Below are 23,069 nucleotides of genomic sequence, written 5' to 3' on the forward strand. Positions count from 1 at the left end.
CATACGCTTTGACAAACAAGTTCATGAGTCGCATTTTTATCGGTGCTGTCTGAGATTGTCATTTTCGGTTGTCAGTTAGAGCGCAAAATTCTAATTTTTCTCTGAAATCACAATAATCAGTTATGTTTTGTGATTTCTGCCAACAATTTTCCGGACTGAGCCCATTGTTCGTCTCAAGTAAACAAACACATATGTGGAGTGCATCAAACAGGTGTGTTTGTTATTATCAATCAGCGAAATCTTATTGCTCAGACGTTCCTCCAGTCCAGTCTCTTACAAGATTCTCATTGGAATAGTTGAATCATTGATCTGGTTATCAAGTGAGGCAGTTTTATCTACTCCAACCGTATTTATAAGTGGTTCAAGTACTTGCCTGCGTGAAGTTGATTCAGTTTTTCCACCAGCTATGATTGCTGCTAGGGCATTGCATTACGTTTTAAAAATCGGAAACCGAGCGAAAAATGTTCACTTTTTCCGAGAGATTCTTGGAATGCAGGTATAGTAATTGAATGTTAGTGAAACAGCAGCCCCTAACTAATGACTAATCACTTTTATTCGTTTCAGGTATGACGAATGTTCTTGATAGTACATGAAGACGATAAAGCATTTCAATGCTAATCTGTTTCATTTTTATTGTTAAACCCTACTCTTTTTCTCGAGACAGGTATTGCGGCATGAGGAATTTACCCAAGGGTGTGATGCTGCTTGCAATGGGTAAGTGATATAACTGCAAATCAACTTCATCCAGTTTTTGAACCGGTTTAAAAATATATATCGTTCGTAGGCCATACGACAACCGCTGGAGCAAGACGATGATCGGATATGGACCAGAATCGTCTCATTTTGTGCTGGAGTTGACCTACAACTATGGCGTTAAAGAATATGCTCTGGGAAACGACTTCGGTGGTATGACCATCAGCTCGGCCAACATAATCGAACGGGCCACAAAGTTGAATTATCCAATGACTCAGAAAGGCAACCATTTCGAGTTGGTATCACCGGACGGGTACAAGTTTTTCATCACCAACGATGGAAGCTCGGTAGACGCGGTTAGAAAAGTTACCCTTAACTGTTCCGATTTAAATCGATCGGTCCAGTACTGGCACGGCACGCTGCAAATGAAAGAGGTCGCCAAAACCGACATTAGCGCTCAGTTGACCTACAGTGACGAAGGCTTTATCCTGGAACTGGTTCAAATATCGGATCCGCTAGATCGAGCTAAGGCGTATGGGCGGATAGCATTTGCGGTTCCGTTCGAAATTCAACCAATGATTGACGAAAGGATTCAACAGTCTAAAAACACCATACTTACGCCACTGATTTCGCTTGACACCCCGGGAAAGGCCACGGTACGCGTAATTATTCTGGCCGATCCGGACGGCCATGAAATTTGCTTTGTCGATGAGGAAGGTTTTACAGCGCTATCGCAAGTCGATCCGGCTAGCAATGGTCAACTGGACAAGTACATTAAAAAGGATCCATTCCAGGAGACATAAAACAAGTTTACACAGTTAAATAAAGTTTCCGTTTGTTATCGCAAATTTGTTAGTTTTAAAATCTAATCTTAGCTTCGCGCTGACAAGCGCTATCAAACCACCACCGTTTGATATCCTTATAATACTGTATTCGTTCGCGAGCTCCAACATCGTGCAATTTCCGGCACAACTGACAAAACGGTTGATCACCGGTAATCCGGTAATGCTCTTTCCACCAGAAATATTTGATATACTCGCTAGGGTTTTCCGCTAGCCACTCCAGGTAGGCGACCAGCTCCGGCACGGTGCCGAATTGCTGGACATCGATGTACGACCGTGGCGGGGCAAACTTAGCGTAGTCCGCTCCGCCGAATACCACCGGAATGATGTAGCTTTCCATCGAGTTGTACATCTTCTCGGTGATGTAATCCTGACAGAGGCTGTTCTCAAAGGCGAAGTAGAACCGGTAATCATCGGTCAGCATCTGGGAGCAGCGGGGCGAACCACGAGGGCATCTGGAAATACAGGATCGATTTTAGGGTTTTCTTTTAGCAAATAACGACACTAATATATTATCAAATATCATTAGAACAATTGTGTGGATTTGTGTGAATTTTGCGTCATGTTTTCACTTAAGTACTTAAAAAACTTCTAGTTTTTTTTCTAGTTCTAGTTCTATTGTGAAAAAAGTTTGAAAAAGATTTTTCGAGTAAACTCAAATTACCACAATAAAATGTGAAATTCAGACTGATTTTATAAAAACGCGTAGATCTCTGAAACATGAAGAGTTAGAAAATTTTGTTTATTCTGTAAAATTTCACAAAATCACGAGATCTACAATTTTGTCGAAACCCGCAAAGCTCTAGCGTGTAAGGGAAAGAAGTTGGCATCGCAACGCCACCCTCACGGATAAATTCCGAACTAATTCCAACATCCAAATTGAAGCCCCAACGATTTGAGGGTTTTGAGGGTTCAAAAAAAGTGATTTTTTTATTGCATATTATGAAAGTATAGTAACTCAATTGGTCCCGGCATTGATGATTCTATGTGAGTAAAATAAAAAATAAATAGCTCACTAAGTTTTATCGGGGTCTTTGCGCTAAGAAAAACTTTAAACGCGTTTTTCTCAAATCGATGTTTTTTGAGTCGGTGCACTTTGTATCTCAAATTCTATTCAACCGATCGTTCTCAAATTTTTTACAATATTTCCTTACATAATTTATGAGGTAACCCTGTTGAGATTTTTTCGTTTTTGATTTTATTTTTTTTTATTATTAGCAACAATAGTCATGAATTTAGGCCAAAAATCGGTATTCACTTTCAAGTCTTGTAAAAAGTTCAAAAATTAAAAAGAATGGAAAAACTCGACAAAGATACCTAGAGGGACATAAAAATTAAAGAAAAAACTTTGGTTATTTCATTTCAGATGATCCCGTGCTGAGGTATGACGTGCACCGCAAAAAGTATTTTTTCTGAGGCGCCTGCGAAGAATAGGGTCCTAAAGCTATACCGGTTTTTATATATCATTCGAAAAGGCCGCGTTTTCTGAGCAAAACGTGATTTTTAAAAAACGTTTATCGTTTTCCTTCGATTTTTAAATGAATAATAAAAAACTGCTCGAAAGGTCTAAGTTGACGTTTCGCCCATGTACGGTATATGAGAGAACTGTCATTTTAGGCATTTCGAGCAGATTTTTCTGTAGCAGAAAAAAAATCTGTAAAAACCTGTTTTTTTCTGCCTTCAAAACCCTACCCCCCCTTAATGTGTCTGGTAGATTAAACATAAAAGGCTCCAAAAATATTGTTTAGGATTAAGGTAGAGTATGCTAAAACAGAAATTAAATTTTTAAATTTGTAAATACTTAGTAGGGAGGCAATGACTGTATGGAAAAAAATTCATCATTAAATTTCAAAACCAACCATGTACATTTTATTCATCGGCCCAAAAAAAATCAGCTCAATCGGACACGATTTAGTAGTGCCTCAAAGCGCTCAAAGTTGTGATTTTTCGACTCTCGACAATCTACCACACAAGAAATTGGGAAAATCGAAACTTTTTTTCGATGCCAAATGTTTTAAAAACGTTTAAAATGTCGAGATCTGGTGTTATCTAAAAAAAAAAAATATGACCCAAAATCGACTTTCTGGGACTTTGCCGTTTTCTTGGCAACCGAAGGCCTAATATGTAATTTTTAGAACTGGCTTCTAAAATGACCCACAACTCGTTCCCAACCAGATCTGAATTATCTTAATGTTCATTAGGTATCTCATACCTGACTTTCATTGGTGTGGTTCATTGTTCATTTCTTATATTAAGCCTTCGGTTGCCCAGAAAACGGTTAAGTCCCAGAAGGTCGATTTTCGGCAAAAAGATCTCGTCGTTTTATGCATTTGTATGTACTCCCCCCTTGGTCCCCCCATTTTCGAGGGTCGAAAAATAACAACTTTGAGCGCTTTGAGGCACCGTTAAATCATATCCGATTGAACTGAAATTTTGCAGAGATGATTTTTTGGGCGAATGAACAAAATATACAAGGTCGGTTTTCGAAGTTTGACATGATCCTTTTCGCTGCCACCCTAGTAGTCACCTAGCCCCCAAATATATGTTGTTGAAGACTATGCACGTAATCGATTAAAAAAATAGTACATTGTACGGACCATAAAAAAGACGGCATTAAAAGTATTCAACCCTGACAACCAAAGCTAACTACTAACATCTCAAAAAGTTTCATTTCAATGGACAGGCGAATATTTCGCCTGAATACGAGTGTATCCCGTTTCCTGGTGAATAGCGAGAGGCTGACGAGGAAGGAGAGAGAGGTGACAAGAAAACTACAAAGGCATGAGGAGTTCTGATCAACTCTCGGAGGAGACAGGATCGTTGTCGCCTGTTCCCTAATCCGAATATTGATTAAAAATCGTGACGAAAGTATGTTGGCGGCGATTGGTCATCGAAGCCGCGCTACTCTAACAAAGGACGGAGTTACGAATTCTGGAGATCTGGTCCAACAGTTTGGAAGGGTGAAGCAAGTCGGAAAAAGTACGAAAACTCCTGGCAGAAGTGTTGGTGGCCGGCGAGTTACGCTGTCGTCGTGTCACACGTTTTCGACGGTGGAAACGGAAGTTCTGGAGGAATAGATGCGAAGAAGTCCGGTTGAGCATGGTCCCCGCTCTTCGATTCTCTAACCGATGGGTTTCTCCCTTATATACGAGCTCGTTGGATAGGGCGGAAGTTACAACATTTAGCGAGGCGGCGACGGCCATTGCAAAAGAGTTCTACTCATCACTGTGAATACGCTACAGGTATGTCGTTTTGATCCTCTCTCTCTCGCATGCATGTTCCAGTCATCAGTTTCTGACGGCCGCAACATTCTACTTTACTCATGTAATTTGCTTGAATATAAGTAATTAAAAAAGATTTATATGGTGTTTCTATCTACCACTGAGCCTTTTATATGTATTGTCTTTGTGTCTCTAGTTTTGTTTTGCCCTTCGATTCAAGTGAGTTATCGGTCGTAAGTTCTCCTCAAATAGCAGTTGTTAGCTGACCCTAGGGTCCATGTAACCCTTGAGCTAGTCGTACGTTACAACTCATATCTCTACAATAACGCAACCCGTATTGACAGTGGGTGATGTGAACGCGCCAAGCCACTGTTTTCTAATTTCATTTTTGTTACATGACATTCATTGATTTAGCTTACTTTTTCTTCAATATTTTTAAAATTAGCACTCAAACCTTCCTAGAAATATTTTTGGTTCCCAAGAACCTCCACATGCCAAATTTGGTTCCATTTGCTCGATTCCTTTTAGGAGCTTATTACCACTGCTGCCATTAGTTTATTATATATTGTGATATACTCCGCGTTGCTTTATATGCTCTGTCCTGTCAGTTTGTTCCATCACAAATGGTTATCAGTTAGAGTTTGAAATCCCGGGAACGATTTTTCGGGATTCCCGAGGAAATATTGATTCCCGGGATCCCGGGATTCCCGAGTTCCACGAAAAATTTTTCAAGACTGACTATAATTTCCTATACAATAGAGCAATAAAACTAGATACTCTTTCAACACACGAAACTGACGTCATCAAAGTGTATAGCAGCACTGAACTAAACGTCTGCCGTGTAATATCAAATTATTTGCTTCAACTATTTGTCAAAAATATTTGACATTTGATTAATATTTTTTCTCATCCAGAAAACGAAAAATTAGTCAAATATTTTCTTGAATTTTTTATTGTTCATTGTGAACATGTTTGAAACCTGAAAATTGATAAAAAAAATGTGAAAAAATCAATGCAACCTGAAATAAATAACGTACGTAGGCATTCGAATGCTCTAAAACCGACTTATTTTGAGTCGTATTGAGCTGATACGAACTCCAAAATGGTTTGAAATATTGTCCTGGCAATTAAAACTAGATTTGCTACGCAGTTTTTTTTTTTTTTTTTTGAAAATAACTCTCATCGTGTAATGGCATAGCAAACATTTTTGATAAAATAACGAAGGGGCTTTGCTATCGTTCAAGCTAACAGAGTTTTGAGCAAATATGTGCTATAGTGTAATAGTATGTTTACATAAGCCCGAAGAAATATTTTACCCAAAAAAGTCTGTACCCAATATTGCAAATATGTCCTTAGTCTAATGCCTGCGTAATACTGCAAAGAATTGGACACTAAAGTTTCTAATAAAATGGAGAAATCGCTGATTTGGAAGTATTCTAGAAATCAAACACCAGCAGTGATTCAGCGGACTTGAGCAAAGTTTCACGGAAGGAAATTACATTATTTCGCACCAGTGATGGCATAAACACGTGCAAAGTTGAACTGAGTAACACTTTTCCAGATTTGAATCCAACTTGAATCTGCTTCCTCTCGATAGTTTGAGTTTTTTTGCACCGCACACTCTGATCGATTGAGTTTAAATGCGTGCAATGCATGCAGTGCACGATGTATACAGCGAAGATGTAACGCGATGAGTTTTTTGAAGTAGAATACTTCTCTCAGGAAGTTCGGCTACATAGGGATGTGAAATGAAAATCTAAAACCGAAAAAAGTGAAAAATATGTCCAATTTCAAATGCTAATAAACCGATTAGTATTCGATGGATTTCCTTCGTTCTTGCAGCAATAGATTGGAAAATCTTCTAAGATTCTTCCCAAAATAAGATAATTGTAATTTTATTATTCACACTATTGTACTATTGAAAATAGTCAAGCCTTGTCAAAACGAAAATTTCGACCCCTGATTGGTCGTTATATGCTTGCTTCCCAAGCACGGTCGACAGAATCATATACCTTGCAATTGAAAACATGCTATTTGGCCTATATAAGAGCCTGTTTCAGCCGGAGCCGCTCATAATAGTTCTGAACAGCGACGACAGCAGTCCTCCCTTAGCAGCAGTGGGTACCATCGATAGCGGAAGCGGCCACAACTGTGGCTTGGCTGTGGATAGGCCAGCGTATAGCGGCCACAACTGTGGCATAGCGTAGCATCAGACAGCGACAACAGCAGTCGTCCTTCCTCAGCAGCAGCACTAGCCCTGTGGTTGGTCACCACGTCTCAGGAGCAGCGCGGTTTTTCTCAGCGTGTGTCGCCAGACAGCCATTATTCCCCCCGTGTTGGGGCAGCATAATGATTGCCATCAGGAAATCCAGTTTCGGAAATCAAAATGCCTTTTTGAAGGCAAATAAACAAGTCATTGAAAGTTAATAATTTTTGTCAACGCAAGCAAGCATTCTGTGTTGCATCCTAGCAATTTAAATTTGTCGCACCCGTTTAATTTACTGAATGTGAAATAGCTTCCACAGTGCATGTTGTCCGTGTATCTTATTTCCCCCAATGTTAGGGCAGCTCAAAGGTTGTAATTAGCAACCGATTTTGAACCACACCATGCTTTTTTCAAGGCAAATAAAAAATAATTGAAGGTTAATAATTTTCTGGCATCAACACAAGCAGACATTCTGTGCGGGATGCAATCAAATTCTGTTGTAGTTGTCTAATTTTTACTTTCACTTTATTTAGTAAACCCTTCACTGTAGGGGCAGCGCAAAGGCTGCGATCAGCATAACCGACATTGAATAATAAATTGCCCTGTTAGTACGCATTCACAAAAGCAGTTAGTCCGACTATGCAGAGCTTATATGAAGTCGATTCAATCAATCAGCGTAAACAGAATTTCGTCATCTCCCAGCTGCCAAGTTGCAACATGATGCAACACGCAACAGCGAGCAAACGAAATCGCTTGATGTTACAAACCGCAATAAGATACGGGTTAAAACCGTTGCGTGTGTGAGAGCACCATCGGTGTTTATTCGCTGGATACACTATCTACTGTCTACTGAACGCAATAATCTGCTTACATGCGACATGGGGACGGGAACATTTTCTTCAACCAAGCTGCACAACACGACACAAAACATGTTATTTTGTTGCTTCAATGAGAGTGCTATCGGTCCGGCTCGACAAGAAATCATTTTTGTGCATCCGTGCTACGAAACTGAGGAAAAACTTTAGAAACTGAAAAAAGAGGTGGAGCTTATCAAATGATCGCTATATCATTCCACCACGTACGTGAAATAATTCATTCCTATTTTCATCCCTATATAAGAGCCTGTTTTAGTCCAAGCCGCTCATCAGTCATTCATTCTCTGCTAGCGTGTTGAGCAGTATAGTCGTTATATTTTTTGCGCTGTTTGGTACGTTCTATATTTCAAGTTTCTTTACGCGTTGGATTTCCCGTCGAGTACCTTGGAGTATCTTCTGGATCTCGCCAAGGGTACTCCCATGGCTGGCAACAAGCCGCTCTTTCCTGTTCCATTAGAGGATATATCCGACAGTGACTGCGCGGAGCAGTCGACCGATGGTTTTCACCAAGTGAAGAAGAAGAAGACAATGGACAGACAAAATTCATCTGCTGCAACAACATCCACCGGTTCGAAACACAAACGCAAGCAGGCCGTGCCCCCCAGTTCGTCGGACCCAGAATCGAATCGGCTGCTGCAAAACAACAAGTTTGCACTGCTGCCGGTAGAAAATGGTAACAGCGAGCCCATCGCTAAAAAAGAGCGAGTCCCCCCGCTATTTACCCCCCTCCGGGACATGCTAAAGCTACAAGCGGAGCTTGCCAATTTATCGTTGGAGCCTCTCTACAAAAAATGTAGCAAAGGCACCAAAATCCTGTGCTCCAACATGGAGGAGTACAACAAAGTGAGCGATCTACTAGCCACGCACCAGGTGCCCTACTACACGCACGACAACCCAGCAACGAAGCCACTGAAAGTGGTACTACGAGGTTTGCCAGCTTTGGCTGCATCGACAGTGAAAGCCGAGCTTGAGCAGGTTGGCTTTAAAGTGGAAGCGGTTTTCCCGATGAATCGTCGATCCCAAACCGTCAAGGACGACCCCTACCGAGATGAGCTGTTCTTAGTACACTTCACTAAGAGAAGCACGACTCTTGGTGCACTGCGTAACACCAAACATCTGTTCCACACCATCATCCAGTGGGAACCGTATCGTCCTCAACACCGTGACGTAACCCAGTGTACCATCTGTTTGTGGTTCGGCCATGGTACACGAAACTGCAAAATGGTTCCGCGTTGTGACAAGTGCGCTGGGGCGCATCGCTCTTCGACCTGCCTTCAACCTGATGACTCCGAGCCTAAATGCGCGAACTGTGACCAAAACCATCGTGCCACCAGCCGTAGCTGCCCGAAGCGTGCGGAATTTATTCGCATTCGTAAGGCAGCGTCAACAGCCAATCAGAACGGACGTCATCGAAAGCCTCCCCCGGCTCATACACCAGATCAGTTTCCACCGATCCGGACCAGACATGTGGTCCCCGTGTTGGAGCCGCTTCCGCTCCCGAATAGCAGTCAACCGAATCGTAGCACGCCTGCTGCGAAATTTTCTGCGCAGCCCCGTCTCGCCGCCGCTGCTGCTCTCTCAAACCAAGGACCCACCCCGACTCCCGGATTGTCATACGCTGGCGCTACCTCTGGGACGTTTGCTGGTTCTACTGAAGACGACCCTCCACTATCAACAGAGGAACTAGTCAAAATCATCTCCGCTGCATTCGAAATCCAGCGTAAATATAAAACCCGCAGCCAGCAGCTTGCTGCAATCGTCGCCCTAATCTCCAACAATGGACCATAAGCCCTTCGTTATTGCGAATTGGAATGCTTGTTCTCTAAGGAACAAACACGTTGAGCTTCTCGATTTCCTTGGCGAGAAGGAGGTCGATATTGCCGTCATTACTGAGACTCATCTGAAGCCGGAAGTTAACATCTTCCTTCCGGGCTTCTAGCTGGTACGACTAGACAGGATCAATGCCGGGGGCGGAGGAGTTGCCATCGCTGTGAGGAACAACATCAAGCGTCGCCTGCTGCCGAGTTTCCAGCTTAAGACTATCAAAGCCATCGGGGTTGAAGTCGAAACCTCGCTCGGCCCAATCATCATCATCGCAGCGTACTGTCCCAAGCAAACCACCACCCGAGACGGTACCGCTGCAAAATTACGAAACGATCTGGCCAAGCTGACTCGGCGGCGGGCGAAGTACATCATTGCTGGAGACCTGAACGCTCGGCACGAGGTGTGGGGCAACCGAAGACGAAACAGGAATGGCATCATCCTGGTGGAAGACCTTGAGACCGGGCACTACAACATCTTGGCGCCGGAGTGCCCTTCCAGAATCTCCCGGTCCGGGGTTCACTCTGTCCTGGACATATTCCTGTCCAACATGGCAATCTTCGAGGTTCCAGTGGTGTTCGAGGAGCTTTCGTCGGATCACTATCCGGTGGTGCTGACCTTAGGTGCCACTGCTGAGACGGTGGCCAATCAGCCCTGGCGAGATTACCATCGAGCCGACTGGATCCGGTTTCAGCGTATCGTCGACGAGAACACCAACACCTACCACCCGTTGAACACTCCAGCGGAGATCGACCAGGCGTTGGACACACTCCAGCGTGCGATTGCCGTCGCACGTGACTCGGCGGTCCCAGTACAGCAAACTCAGGTGAGTACCGCCCTCCATATCGACAGCACCACTAAACACATCATAAGGTTGCGCAACATCTATCGGCGCCAGTACCAACGAACTGGTGACCGATCCAAGAAGACCATGAGCAACCGACTGACCAAGGTTATCCAGGAACGCATTCAAGATCTGCGGAACCACGAGTTTGGCCAAAAGCTCCGCCAGATTCCACCAAACTCAAAACCTTTTTGAAGTAGAATACTTCTTTCAGGAAGTTCGGCTACATAGGGATGTGAAATGAAAATCTAAAACCGAAGAAAGTGAAAAATATGTCCAATTTCAAATGCTAATAAATCGGTTAGTATTCGATGGATTTTATTCGTTCTTGCAGCAATAGATTGGAAAATCTTCTAAGATTCATCCCAAAATAAGATAATTGTAATTCTATTATTCCCACTATTGTACTATTGAAAATAGTCAAGCCTTGTTAAAACGAAAAATTCGACCTCTGATTGGTAGTCATATGATTGCTTCCCAAGCACGGTCGACAGAATCATATACCTTGCAATTGAAAACATTCTATTTGGTCTATATAAGAGCCTCAGTTTCAGCCGAACCCGCTCATAATAGTTCTAGACAGCGACAACAGCAGTCGTCCTTCCTTAGCAGCAGCACTAGCTCTGTGGTTGGTCACCACGTCTCAGGAGCAGCGCGGTTTTTCTCAGCGTGTGTCGCCAGACTGCCATTATTCCCCCTGTGTTGGGGCAGCATGAAGATTGCATTGAATTGAATTTACGACAACACAAGCAAGCGTTCTGTGTTGGATCCTAGCAATTTAAATCTGTCGCGCCCATCTAATTCACTGAATGTGAAATAGCTTCCACAGTGCATGTTGTCCGTGTATCTTAATTCCCCCATTGTTAGGGCAGCTCAAAGGCTGCGATCAGCAACCGATTTTGAACCGCCAAATGCCTTTTTGAAGACAAATAAACAAGTAATTGAAGGTTAATAATTTTCTGGTATCAACACAAGCAGACATTTTGTGCGGGATGCAATCAAATTCTGTTGCAGTTGTATAATTTTAACTTTATTGAGGTAACCCCCCACTGTAAGGGCAGCGCAAAGGCTGTGATCAGCATAAGCGATTTTGAATAACAAACTGCCCTATTAGAACACCCTCACAAAAGCAGTTAGTTCGGCTATGCAGAGCTAATGTGAAGTCGATTCAATCAATCAGCATGAACAAAATTTCGTCGTCTCCCAGCTGCTAAGTTGCAACATGATGCAACACGTAGCAGCGAGCAAACGAAATCGCTTGATGTTACAAGCCGCAATACGGTTAGGGGTTAAATAAAGTATTCTACTTCAACCTTGCGGTCGTGGCTTTGCACACAACCCTCCTGTGATTTTTTTTTTTAGATCGAATTTATGCTTTCAAAGGACAATGTAACAAACTGTTGCAGCAGACGCGGCGCGAATTTCATCGCATTTCGATTTTTATGCAATTGTTGTTATGCAGGATTAAAACTCAAATCCAACTCAAGTGTAATGCACAGTTAGTAGGGTTTACGTGCAAACCGAAAATAAATGTGAAAGCAAATTTTAAAACTCACTTGGATACGAGGGCAAAGTCACACTGCCTGTTTCGCACTAATAGAAAATTGTTAGCGGATCAGAAGCGGTTGTTTGACGATATGAAGACCCTGAAACCTCTTTTTCTTTGCAACAAAAATCGATAGAACTTGAATATGTTCTGATAAGAACTTTAATATGTTTTCTTTTCAATTCGTTTTTCATGAGAATTGATGATAGAATTATAAACAATTTTTTGTTACCTTTTATTAATTAACTTTATTTCAAATCTCATTTTTGCTATAAAAATTTTCTACATTCCCGGATCCTGTGGATTACCGGGAATTGAGATATTTCATCCCCGTTTCGGGGGAATATCGCATTTCGAGATGCACACGTCTAAACCGCGTTTTTTTCATAGCATTTTTATAAATTCGTGGAAAGTTAAACTGTTAAAAGCTCCCTCGATGTCAAGAAAAGCTACCAGTGAGATTTCTCTAGTCTCAATGGACTTCTCTAGTTTTAAAACCAACGTGCGAAGTGCTGTTTCAGTTGGTTTATCAGTTTGATAGGCAAACTGGAATTTGTTTATGATCTACTGTTCCACTATGATAATTTGATATGTAGATCAATGATTTTTCCATAATTTTCAAAATGACAGAATCTAGGATGATTGTTCTGTAAGCTTTGGAACTCATCCTGTCACGTTTTCCAGCCTTAGGATTAACCTAGGAATTTTATTTTATTTGTACAATTACATTCTATGAGACAAAGATAAGTCTTAATGAATAATGAAAAAAAAGAGCAAAAAAAAACTTCAAAATCTTCTATGAGCATCAAGAAGCCGTTGATGGAACGTATTCATTAGTAAGGTGGCAAATAACACGAATTGGATCATGGCAACCATATAGTCGATTCCGCGGTTCCAGATATAAGAAACTCCTCTGGCGCAGCGGTCTTTCAGGAGTGTATATGTTTAGTTGAGCCAATATAGCTGAACAGTCGATGTAGCCAGTCAGTAGTTTAGCAGCGAACACAGCTTGGGTAATTTGACGGCGAACCTCAAGTGGTTGAATACCAAGAAGACGATAACGGTCCTCGTATGATGGCAGGTTCAGTGGATCTTACCATGGGAGATAACGAAGAGCATAGCGTACGAATTTTTCTGAACCATTTCCATTCTGTAGGACCAGTTGGCATGATATGGGCTCCAGATTACAGAATTAGACTCGAGAATCGATCGCACTAGGGCACAGTAAAGTGCTTTTAAACATAACGGGTCAAGGAATTCATCGGCAATCTTGAAAATGAACCCCAATCGACGGTTTGCTTTGGCGATAATGTTGTTATTATGGTTCTTGAATGTCAGCTCGCTATCTAAGTACACTCCAAGATCTTTCACGCATTGTACACGGAGAAGATGCTGTGACGATATGGTAAAATCGTATTCGATAGGGACACGCTTTCTATTGAATGAAATTATGATGCATTTTCCAACACTCAATGGTAAGCAGTTTGTTGCACACCAGTTCACGAACGTATTTAGATGCTCCTGTAGCGCAACACAATCTCGTAGGCTATGTATAATTTTGAATATTTTTGTATCATCCGCATAAAACAGTCGACATCCGGGTGGCAACAAGAGAGGAGCGTCGTTTATAAAAATAGCGAAGAGTAACGGGCCCAAGTTACTACCTTGAGGAACTCCTGAAACGTTTGAAAAACGCCTCGAAACAGCTGAACCTATTTTCACGCATACACTTCGACTAGTCAAGTAAGATTTGAACAAGCGTACGGATTCTGATTGGACACCGAGTCGTTCGAGTTTACTAAGCAGTATCTCGTGGTCTACCCGATCAAACGCTGCTTTCAAATCCAGGTAAATTGCATCGGTTTGTAAGCTAGAATCCATGCTTTGCAAACAGCGAGAAACAAACTGCATAAGATTAGTGGCTACAGATCGTGGAGGGAAAAACCTGTGCTGGTCGGCGTCAATATAATAATCTCAAACAACTTTGAGCAAGCACACAGAGATGTGATCTCTCGGTAATTGGAAATGTCACGTTTGTTTCCTTTTTTGTAAACGGGAAAAAGATATGAAAATTTCCATCGGTCAGGGAATGTACACTGCTGCACGGACAAATTGAAGAGCTTCGCGATCGGAGTACTAAGGACTTCTCCACATCGCTTCAAAACCGCCGAAGGGATACCAGCCGGACCAAAAGCGTATGAACTTTTTAACTTATTCAAGGCAGCGACTACATCATCTGGACTGATGTGAGGTAATCTGAATGATAATACATCGCGTGGTACTACATTACTGGCTTCACGGACTTGTACGGGGAACGCCACCGATTCGTTAAAAAATTGCTGAAATTGCTCGGCAAACAGGTTGCATTTTTCATTTGTTGTTAGCTACATTGTCGCCCAGGAACATAGAAGTAGGCAAACCCCTTTCCTTGCGTTTGGTATTCACAAATGACCAGAATTATTTCGGGTGTGCGCGAAGATTGCTTTGTATGCGCCTTACATTCCTATTATACAAATAGCGGTTGAAGTGTTGATATTGACAGCTGGCAGTGGTGAACTGATTTCTGTTATAAGTAGAGCGGTAACAACAATATTTCCGTAGCGCAGCTGATCGCAATCGCTTAAGCGTACGTAGTCGTGGATTCGACCATGGTGGCTTTCGTGGCGGTTCAAAGAATGACACTGTTTGAGCGAACACACTTTCCAAAAAAGAATTAACTGCATTTTCGATACTAATGGATGGTTCCAATACAGCATTCCAGTTTATCTCCGCAAAAGCTGTAGTAAGTGTGGCGTAGTCAGCACGTCGAAAATTCAAAGCCCTAAGTTCCGATGGCTCGTCGTACACTATTATCGAAGAGGGGTTTAACGAAAGAACGATAGCAGGATGAACAGCTTCAAGCTCGACCAGCGGCTCGTGTGCAGCAGATACAGCACAAATTGGCAAAGTTTCATCATTTACCCATACAAGATCCAGAAAACGTTCGTTATCAATCAAAATATTGTTAAATTGTGTCAGACCATGCCAGCAGAGCCCATCGAGAAGAACAGCAATAAGCGGGCATATTAGAATGCTGCGTGTCCACTAAAGAGTGACCATTGTCCGAGGTAAACCAACGCAAACCAGATTGGTTGTAGTCTCCAAAAAGTAAAGCAGGAGTTTTAAGTTTCAAGCGGGAGAGTACTATGCCTATCGAGTCAATGTGCTGTTGAATCACCTGAGAATCGGACTTTCGATCAGGGGGTATGTATACGACACCAATACTAACGTCGCTATTTGCCGTTTCCACTATCACCCACAACTGCTCGACAGTGTTGAAAATAGGTGCAGGATCGATGCGACAACTCAGCGCCACTGAAACAGCTATTAAGACACCTCCGCCTCGCGTCTTTTGGCTGTTCAGATGGGATCGGTCGTTCCGGAAAACTGTGTAGCGATTCCCAAAAAGTTGCGCTGAGAAGATACGGTCATCGAGCCATGTTTCGGTAAGCACAATTAAATCATAATCTCCTTCAGAAACTGCTAGGAAAAATGAGTCGATTTTAGTGCGCAGCCCACGCACATTGTGGTAATAGATCCGCATACCAGCTACACGAGAAACAGATTCATGTACCAACGCACTGGAACGTGAAAAAGCATGAGGAACCGGAAGCTCAGATGTACAGTTATACTTGCCTGGCGATGCAGGCTGGAAGACCCCGTCTCCGTCACCGAACACAGGACCGGGAGAATGTCGAGGATGAAAATCAGTAGGCAGCGCGACTGTGTCGGTCGGATTAGGGGCTTCTATAATGCCTGTTAAAGGATGTCCCGGGTCCAACAGTAGCATTTGAAGAGGATGTCAGCAGGTTAGAAACGCAAATGTTTCCATGTTTCCATACTAGTCACTGGGCGGTTTACTCAAGAATGAACTGCAGGGCTGAGTGCGTGTATATTGCCGATCACATTCAGTCCGCGATTCGAGTTTTTTTTCAATAAATTCACGAAATAGTATGCCTTCTGGCCATGAGGAAGGCAATAAAGCTTGCTGTTTCAGGGCAGGGGGGAGACCGATTTGTATGATACAAATGTCATTGTTCCGATATCCTTTCCTTTTGGAACTAAACTGACAACATCCGATGGTTTTTCGTTGTCCAGGCAGCGAGCAACAATTTGACATACATCATCATCAGTTATTAGTGGTTGAAATCCCGAAAGGTACAACCAGAATTTAGGTGGCGGTGCTTCAGGAACGATAAATGGCACTGACAGTCCACTCAATTCTACCGAATTCGTCCCGCGATCAGCAACTGCAAGACGTACCGGCGTTCCGTTATTTCCTCGTCGTCGCTTTACACCTAAGCTAGGCCATTTCGCTGTACTCAGTGGCCGCGGAGTAATATTCGGTTCCGGTTGAGCACGGTCTAATGACAAACAATCCACTTTCTGGCTCAAACGTTCAACGAATTTGTGCAACTGATAAATTTGTGCTGATATGTCTCTTGTATAAGACGGGGGAGCACTGTTTTGTTCGGTTTTATCAGCCAAATATGAACGAATGCTCCTGCCTTGCAATTTGTCTCTGTACAACAAGCACAAAAACATTGCTTGCCCAGTAGCAAACAATTCCTTGTGAGCGCGATTATTGAATCCACAGCATTTTTGGCTGATGTGGAAATATGTATCACAAAATCCGCAGCGAACTGGTTCCAGATCATTAAAAATCAGCTGGCAAGCTCCGCACAGTTTCGTATCCCTTGCCGCTATTGACTATTGTGTTAGCGAAATGAAAAGTATACAGCCGGTGGCAGCACAGGAAGGCGAAATAAAAATTGCAGCAAAATCACTATCACACGTCTCAAAATGTACTAACTTCAATGTCTGTTAGAATGCGGCAGTCTAAAGAATGCGTAGTACCAAAATTTTGGTTGAAACGGGTAAATTTACACTATAAAACAATTATTTAAACGGAGATAAAAACAAACTTCTTCTAACGTCGATAACACATACCTAGTATCATGCTAGCCCTGATCATCTCTACCAGAAAGGGGACTATAAATCCCATCTGGTCCCGGCGATTTAAAGGAGATAATCTGCTCGATACGTTCTCGAGTTGTGCAGACTTTTTTGTTTTATTTGTATGGGAGCCCTCCTTTTTAGAATGGGGAGGGGTCTCAAAAAATTGCGATCACCTTTTGCAGCACCAAAACCCCTCACGTACACATTTTCACACTGATCGGGTCAGTAGTATCCAAGTCTATATGGGATAAACAGACAGACAGAACTGTATTTTTATAAATTTAGATGGATATGCAATAAGCATTTCGGTGCCACCAACAATAATTTCAGCTTGGATGCCACACGTTTTTAACAAAGACGTCTTTAGGTGTTGAATAGAGATCACAGTTATCTGATGACATTGTTTTACTACGCATAGCCAAAAAAAATTGCATTTTCATAGTTCTAAAAACCTACGAGCCACGTATCTCATTATCCACTGACTTTCCACTTGCTACAATTTTTGCTTCACTAACATATAAATTAGCCGGGAACCTTTTCCGGAATGCAAAGTAGAACTCACAGTTAACTTTTCCACTAACTTTGGTTCTACGATCTACACAATTAACTGCGTAATGTTTTCTCGGTAATGTGAAATACCGAACTACTTGAACACATTTTGGTTTACCATTCTTCGGTAAGAAAATTACTGTGAAATCGGAAACCGAACGTGTTTACCGAAATACCGTAAATTTTTTAACCGAAAAAATCCGTAAAACCGAAAATTTCAGAGTTCAGTAAACTAAAATACCGAATCTCGGAACCCTGACATCATTTAACCGAGATTTCATCAACAAAAAAAAACTCTTACCGAGGATTCCGAAAAACTGAACTGTCAAAATAACGAACGCTTCACTAACAGTTTCTTTCGTGTTTCGGTGTAGAAAGAAAAGGAGCAGGTTTTGCGGCTGATTATTATTATGGAGAACTAGCTGACCCGACAAGCTTCGTCCCGCCTATTTTAGCGTTTATTTTTTAAATTCAAACATTTCAAATACATTGATTCCTTGCGATTGGATTATATCGTTTAAAAATGATTGGTATAGGCAACATCCTCGACTTTTGGCTTTTGTACATGACCTCTATTCCGGATATATATTGGGTGCATTTCAGTTATTTTCGTTGTTTTCCAGAAACTGAAAGTGGTCATCTTCGAATTAAAAATGGTGTCCAGGGTCAATGCTTGGCTTCTCTACATCATTTCGATTACGGACATATTCATATGTAGTAGTATTCGGTTATTTTCGGCTGTCTCCCAGAAGTTGCCATTTTTCAATTCAAACTGTTGTCTTAGGTCAATTTATAGCTTCTTGCATCATTCTGGATCCGGTGATACTCATATTGGGTGGTATTTGGCCACTTTGGGCTATTTTTCAGGAGCCGTAAGTCGCCATCTTGGATTTCAAAATGGCATTTGGAGACAATTTCTGGTCCCTGAGCGTCATTCTGGTTAAAGAAACACCTATATTGGGTGATATTTGGTCATTTTCGGTTGTTTTCCAAAACCGGATGTCACCATCATCGAATTCAAAATGGTGTCTGTGGTCGATTTTAGCTTCTCTGTATCATTCTGGTTCCGAAGTTACTCATATTGTATGGAAATCGGCCATTTTTAGCTGTTTTATAGAAACCGGAAGTTGCCATCTTACAATTCATAATGGTGTCTGAGGTCAATTTTCAGCTTCATTCTCGTTCCAAGACACTCATATTGGGTGGTATTTGGTCACTTTAGGCTGTTTTTCGGACACCGGAAGTCGCCATCTTACAAATCAAAATGTTGTCTGAGGTCGATTTGTGGCTTCAGTGCGTCATAACAATCCCGGAAATACCCATATTGGGTGGTGTTTGGTCATTTGCCGCTGTTTTTCAAAAACCGGAAGTCGCCATCTTGGATTTCAAAATGGCATAAGGAGACAATTGTTGGTCTCTGAGCGTCAATCTGGTTGAAGAAACACTCATATTGGGTGGTATTTGGTCATTTTCGGCTGTTTTCCAGACACCGGAAGTCGCCTTCTTACAATTCAAAATGTTGTCAGAGATTGATAGGTCGATTTGTGACTTCAGTGCATCATAACAATTCCGGAAATACGCATATTGAAGGGTATTTGATATTCGGAAACCGGAAGTCGCCATCTTGGATTTCAAAATGGCATTTGGAAACAATTTCCCGCCTCCGTGCGTCAATCTGGTTAAAGAAACGCTCATATTGCGTTGTATTTGGTCATTTTCGGCTGTTTTCTAGATACCGTAAGTCGCCATCTTACAATTCGAAATGTTGTCTGAGGTCGATTTGTGGCTTCAGTGCGTCATAACAATTCCGGAAATACCCATATTAGGTGGTATTTGGTCATTTGGCCATCTTGGATTTCAAAATGGCATTAGGAGACAATTTTTGGCCTCTGAGCGTCAATCTGGTTGAAGAACACTCATATTGGGTCATATTCGGCTGTTTTCCAGACACCGGAAGTCGCCATCTTACAATTAGAGATGTTGTCTGAAGTCGATTTTTGGCTTCAGTGCATCTTAACAATTCCGGAAATACCCATGTTAGGTGGTATTTGGTCATTTGCCGCTATTTTTCAGAAACGGGAAGTCCATCTTGGATTTCGAAATGGTATTTGGAGACATGCCAGAAGAAGGTAGGGTGTCGAAACAATATGGACATGTTTGTTACACCTAAAAACATTCACCTGCCAAATTTGGTTATATTTGCTTCATTGGTTCTCGAGCTGTGCGTAATTTGAGTTTCATTTGTATGGGACCCCTCCCTTATAGAGAAGAGGGGTGTCAAACCATTATATTTGTTACCCCTAAAAACAATCACCTGCCAAATTTGGTTCCATTTAGTTGGTTAGTTCTCGAGATAAGCAGAAATTTGTGTTTCATTTGTGATGAACCCCTCCCTCACAGAAAAGGGAGGGGTCTCGAACTATCTTAGTCACCTTTCCCGGCCCCTAAAACCCCTATATACAAAATTTCACGTCGATCGGTTCGGTAGTTTTCAAGCCTATATGAATCAGACAGACAGACAGACAGACAGACAGACAAACAGACAGACAAAGCTGCATTTTTATATGTTTAGATTCTGCAATGTTCAGATTAACTAAAATATTGAGTGAATATAGACTATTTTATCTCAGATTTCGTCTTTTTGCAGCAAAGAATATTTGAAGAATACTATTAATTCTTTCTTTTTAAGGTTACCAACTCGCTTCGCAGGATGGAAATTGCAGAGTGATGTTACGTTATTTCCTGGAAGCAATACAACCCTCTAGTTTTTACCAAAGCTGTGTTTAGTTGAATCAATTGACTTAGTAATTGATAAATTAATTTGTATATTTAATTGTTTTGATCATAATCTGGGTTATCTGATGAACAAAAATCGCAAAATACGTACCTCAGTAAGTTTTACTGATGTTCTCGTAATACTTTGACAGTTGAACATAACCGAGAATCTCGTTAAAGCTGACAGGTTTTTGATTTTTTGTTTTACAGAATCTCGGTGTTTTGATGCATTACCGAGATTTTTACCGAGATCTCAGCTGTTGAAATCTCGGTAATTTATTTTACCGTACTCGGTGATAATATCTAAGTGTGATGATTGAAGATTTACGATTAGTTATTTATGAATTTTGCCGGTATAATAACCAAGATTCTTGTAGATATAAAATGTTCGATCTAACCAAGGTAAAAATATCTGAAATACTGAAAGCCATCGTACCGATTTTCAAGATCGTGAAAAAACAGAAACAGGCTTCGAGAGAGTAAATGTAAAAAAAAAATATTTGCGATAGTAAGATAAAATATCGCACCTTGGTACCTTAATTAAATTGCACTTATGTGCAATGTGTTTTCATATCCACACACGCATCGTTAAACAGAGACAAAACTGCGCGGTCACTTAGTACTACCTACCTATTTTCATACGATGCGAGTCACTTTTGATGCATTGATGAGCAATTGATTTGGATTGTTTTAGTGGGAGGCACAAAGCAGATCACGTAATACTTGAAAATGCTTAGAAAGAATCGAGTGCAATTCAACGTTGGGTTGCACAAGTGGCTGAATAATGTTCAATTCGGTTCGTATTTCCTATGCCTTCGCTGATGGAAAACTACCCAAATAAATAAGACAGCCCGAAATTAAAAATAATTGGAGCAATTAGGTCAAAATAGATTTCCAAACTTAGCAAACAACTTCCGTGGGAGGAAAACCTGCTTATCTAAAAATCAACACACGTTGTAATCGAAAGCCCTTGATGGTTGGTATTTTCAGCTACCGCCGCCCAAGCTTCTCATCAATTATGAATCGGGCGGGAAACCTTGGCCGGTCGGTAGGTAATCAAAGTTCATGCTCGCGTAAAATGCAATGACTAACACCGCTCGGCGAGAAGTGAAATGTGAGCAAAAATAATACAATATTCTAGCCCGACAAAACACACCTCCTATCGGCACTAACAATCTTAAATCAACAGACAATTTGGCGACCGGTTCGCCGGTTCAACTTACTCCATGGTGCCGCACTTGCCGTAAACATCCACCTCCATTAGCTGCTGGATCTGCTGCACCAATTCGTCCCGCCGCGAGAAGGCGCCACAGTGCGAGACAAATTGGACGCCCATTTTTGACTTCCGTGTCGCTAGCTCTAGCAGTGTGGCGTTCGTGTAGGTATGCCAATTGGAGCGCCACAGCGGACTTTCGTTTGGTGCGATCAAGCGGCCACTTTCAAGCTCAACAAAATTGTTGTAGTTCCAGATTATGTCCGAATCGAGCCGATAGGTCATGGTCCAGTTGAAGAAGTCATGATCGCCTTGTAGCAAATGTTTGGTATGCGCCGGTGATTCCATGTTAGCCGCTATGTAGATCTGTCGTGGGGAGCGGACCTTCGGGACCTTCTCGAACAACGCGTAGGTCCAAGCTTCCGCTATGTGGAACAGTACGGCGTCATACTCCGTGATGCCCCCGAGGAGCTCACGATTGTTGGTGAGAACACAGTCCGTTACCGGACACTGGATCGAGCGGAAGTAATCCGGACCGACGGTTTCCGCTTGCAGATACCAGTTACTGTTGCCGAAAAAGTGGGTGTACAGCAGGATGTATTTGCGCGGATCTTCCGCGGTGGCACGTTCCATTTCGATGTGTTCCTCCAGAATACGATAGTAGCTGATGGAGGGTCGCAGGCATTGGGTGTGGATAAAAAAGGTTACGGACAACACTACCGCGAGTGTGATGATTGATAGATAGACAACAAAACGTGTTCTTTTTATTTTCCTAATCATTGTGGGGTAGATAAGGCACTAAACTGTTATCGATGAAATCCGACCAATATTGAGGCACAATGAATCACATTTTTCTTTTCGCACAACCGAGATTCGAATCTGAGATGCCTTGTTCGATACTATTTTAAGTTCTAACAAGTTATTGCCACCGGCCGCGGCGTGGAGAAATCCCTTAGGAGACGCGTGTATGTGTTTTAAAGGATTAGCTCCGAGAATCACGATATCACGCGCGACGATGTTCGGTTTCGCAGCTAATCGAACTGATTTGAATGACTGACTGACTGACTAAGTTACCGAGTGCCGGTGAATGTGAAGCACCCGTTGTGACCGCACCCTTTATCTACAGCTGATAGCATGTGTTTCACCTAGTCAACGGCGTGGCTTCGATTTGTTCGCCATCACAAGCGCTCTCCCTCTCTCTCTTTCTGTATATTGCTATCGTTTGGTTAGCGTGAAGCCCCATACCTTATATCATCCATCAATTCAAATAGGACCAATTCCGGGACGTAATCCAAAGGTGGCGCGGTGGAGTGAACTGTACACGCATTAGTACTAACTAATGGCTGTACTTTCCATTCATGTTTGCCAGCCTTATTCCTGGAAACGACGAAACGATGTCATTTATGAGGTGATACCTGATACTTAAACTGGACAGGAGGAGAAGCAAAAAAAAAAAAGAAACAGAATGTTTTTTAAATCCGCAAAC

The 23,069-nt window shown here is 42.0% G+C and overlaps 2 protein-coding genes across 2 annotated transcripts; one reads left to right on the top strand and one right to left on the bottom strand.

The window, feature by feature from the left end:
* The first annotated feature begins 130 nt into the window (after positions 1-130).
* On the top strand, positions 131-1,541 carry LOC129717517 (glyoxalase domain-containing protein 4). The gene is made up of 3 exons (XM_055667481.1): positions 131-496; positions 665-714; positions 785-1,541. The coding sequence occupies exons 1-3, from the start codon at positions 407-409 to the stop codon at positions 1,494-1,496; spliced, it is 852 nt and encodes a 283-aa protein (XP_055523456.1). The 5' UTR covers positions 131-406; the 3' UTR covers positions 1,497-1,541.
* On the bottom strand, positions 1,378-22,898 carry LOC129717516 (alpha-(1,3)-fucosyltransferase C). Its single transcript, XM_055667480.1, has 2 exons — positions 21,594-22,898; positions 1,378-1,990 (listed from the first exon to the last, which is right to left on the bottom strand). The coding sequence occupies exons 1-2, from the start codon at positions 22,361-22,363 to the stop codon at positions 1,552-1,554; spliced, it is 1,209 nt and encodes a 402-aa protein (XP_055523455.1). The 5' UTR covers positions 22,364-22,898; the 3' UTR covers positions 1,378-1,551.
* Between the last annotated feature and the right edge of the window lie 171 nt (positions 22,899-23,069).

Source organism: Wyeomyia smithii, chromosome 1 (assembly GCF_029784165.1).
Source record: "Wyeomyia smithii strain HCP4-BCI-WySm-NY-G18 chromosome 1, ASM2978416v1, whole genome shotgun sequence".
Lineage (NCBI taxonomy): Eukaryota > Metazoa > Arthropoda > Insecta > Diptera > Culicidae > Wyeomyia > Wyeomyia smithii.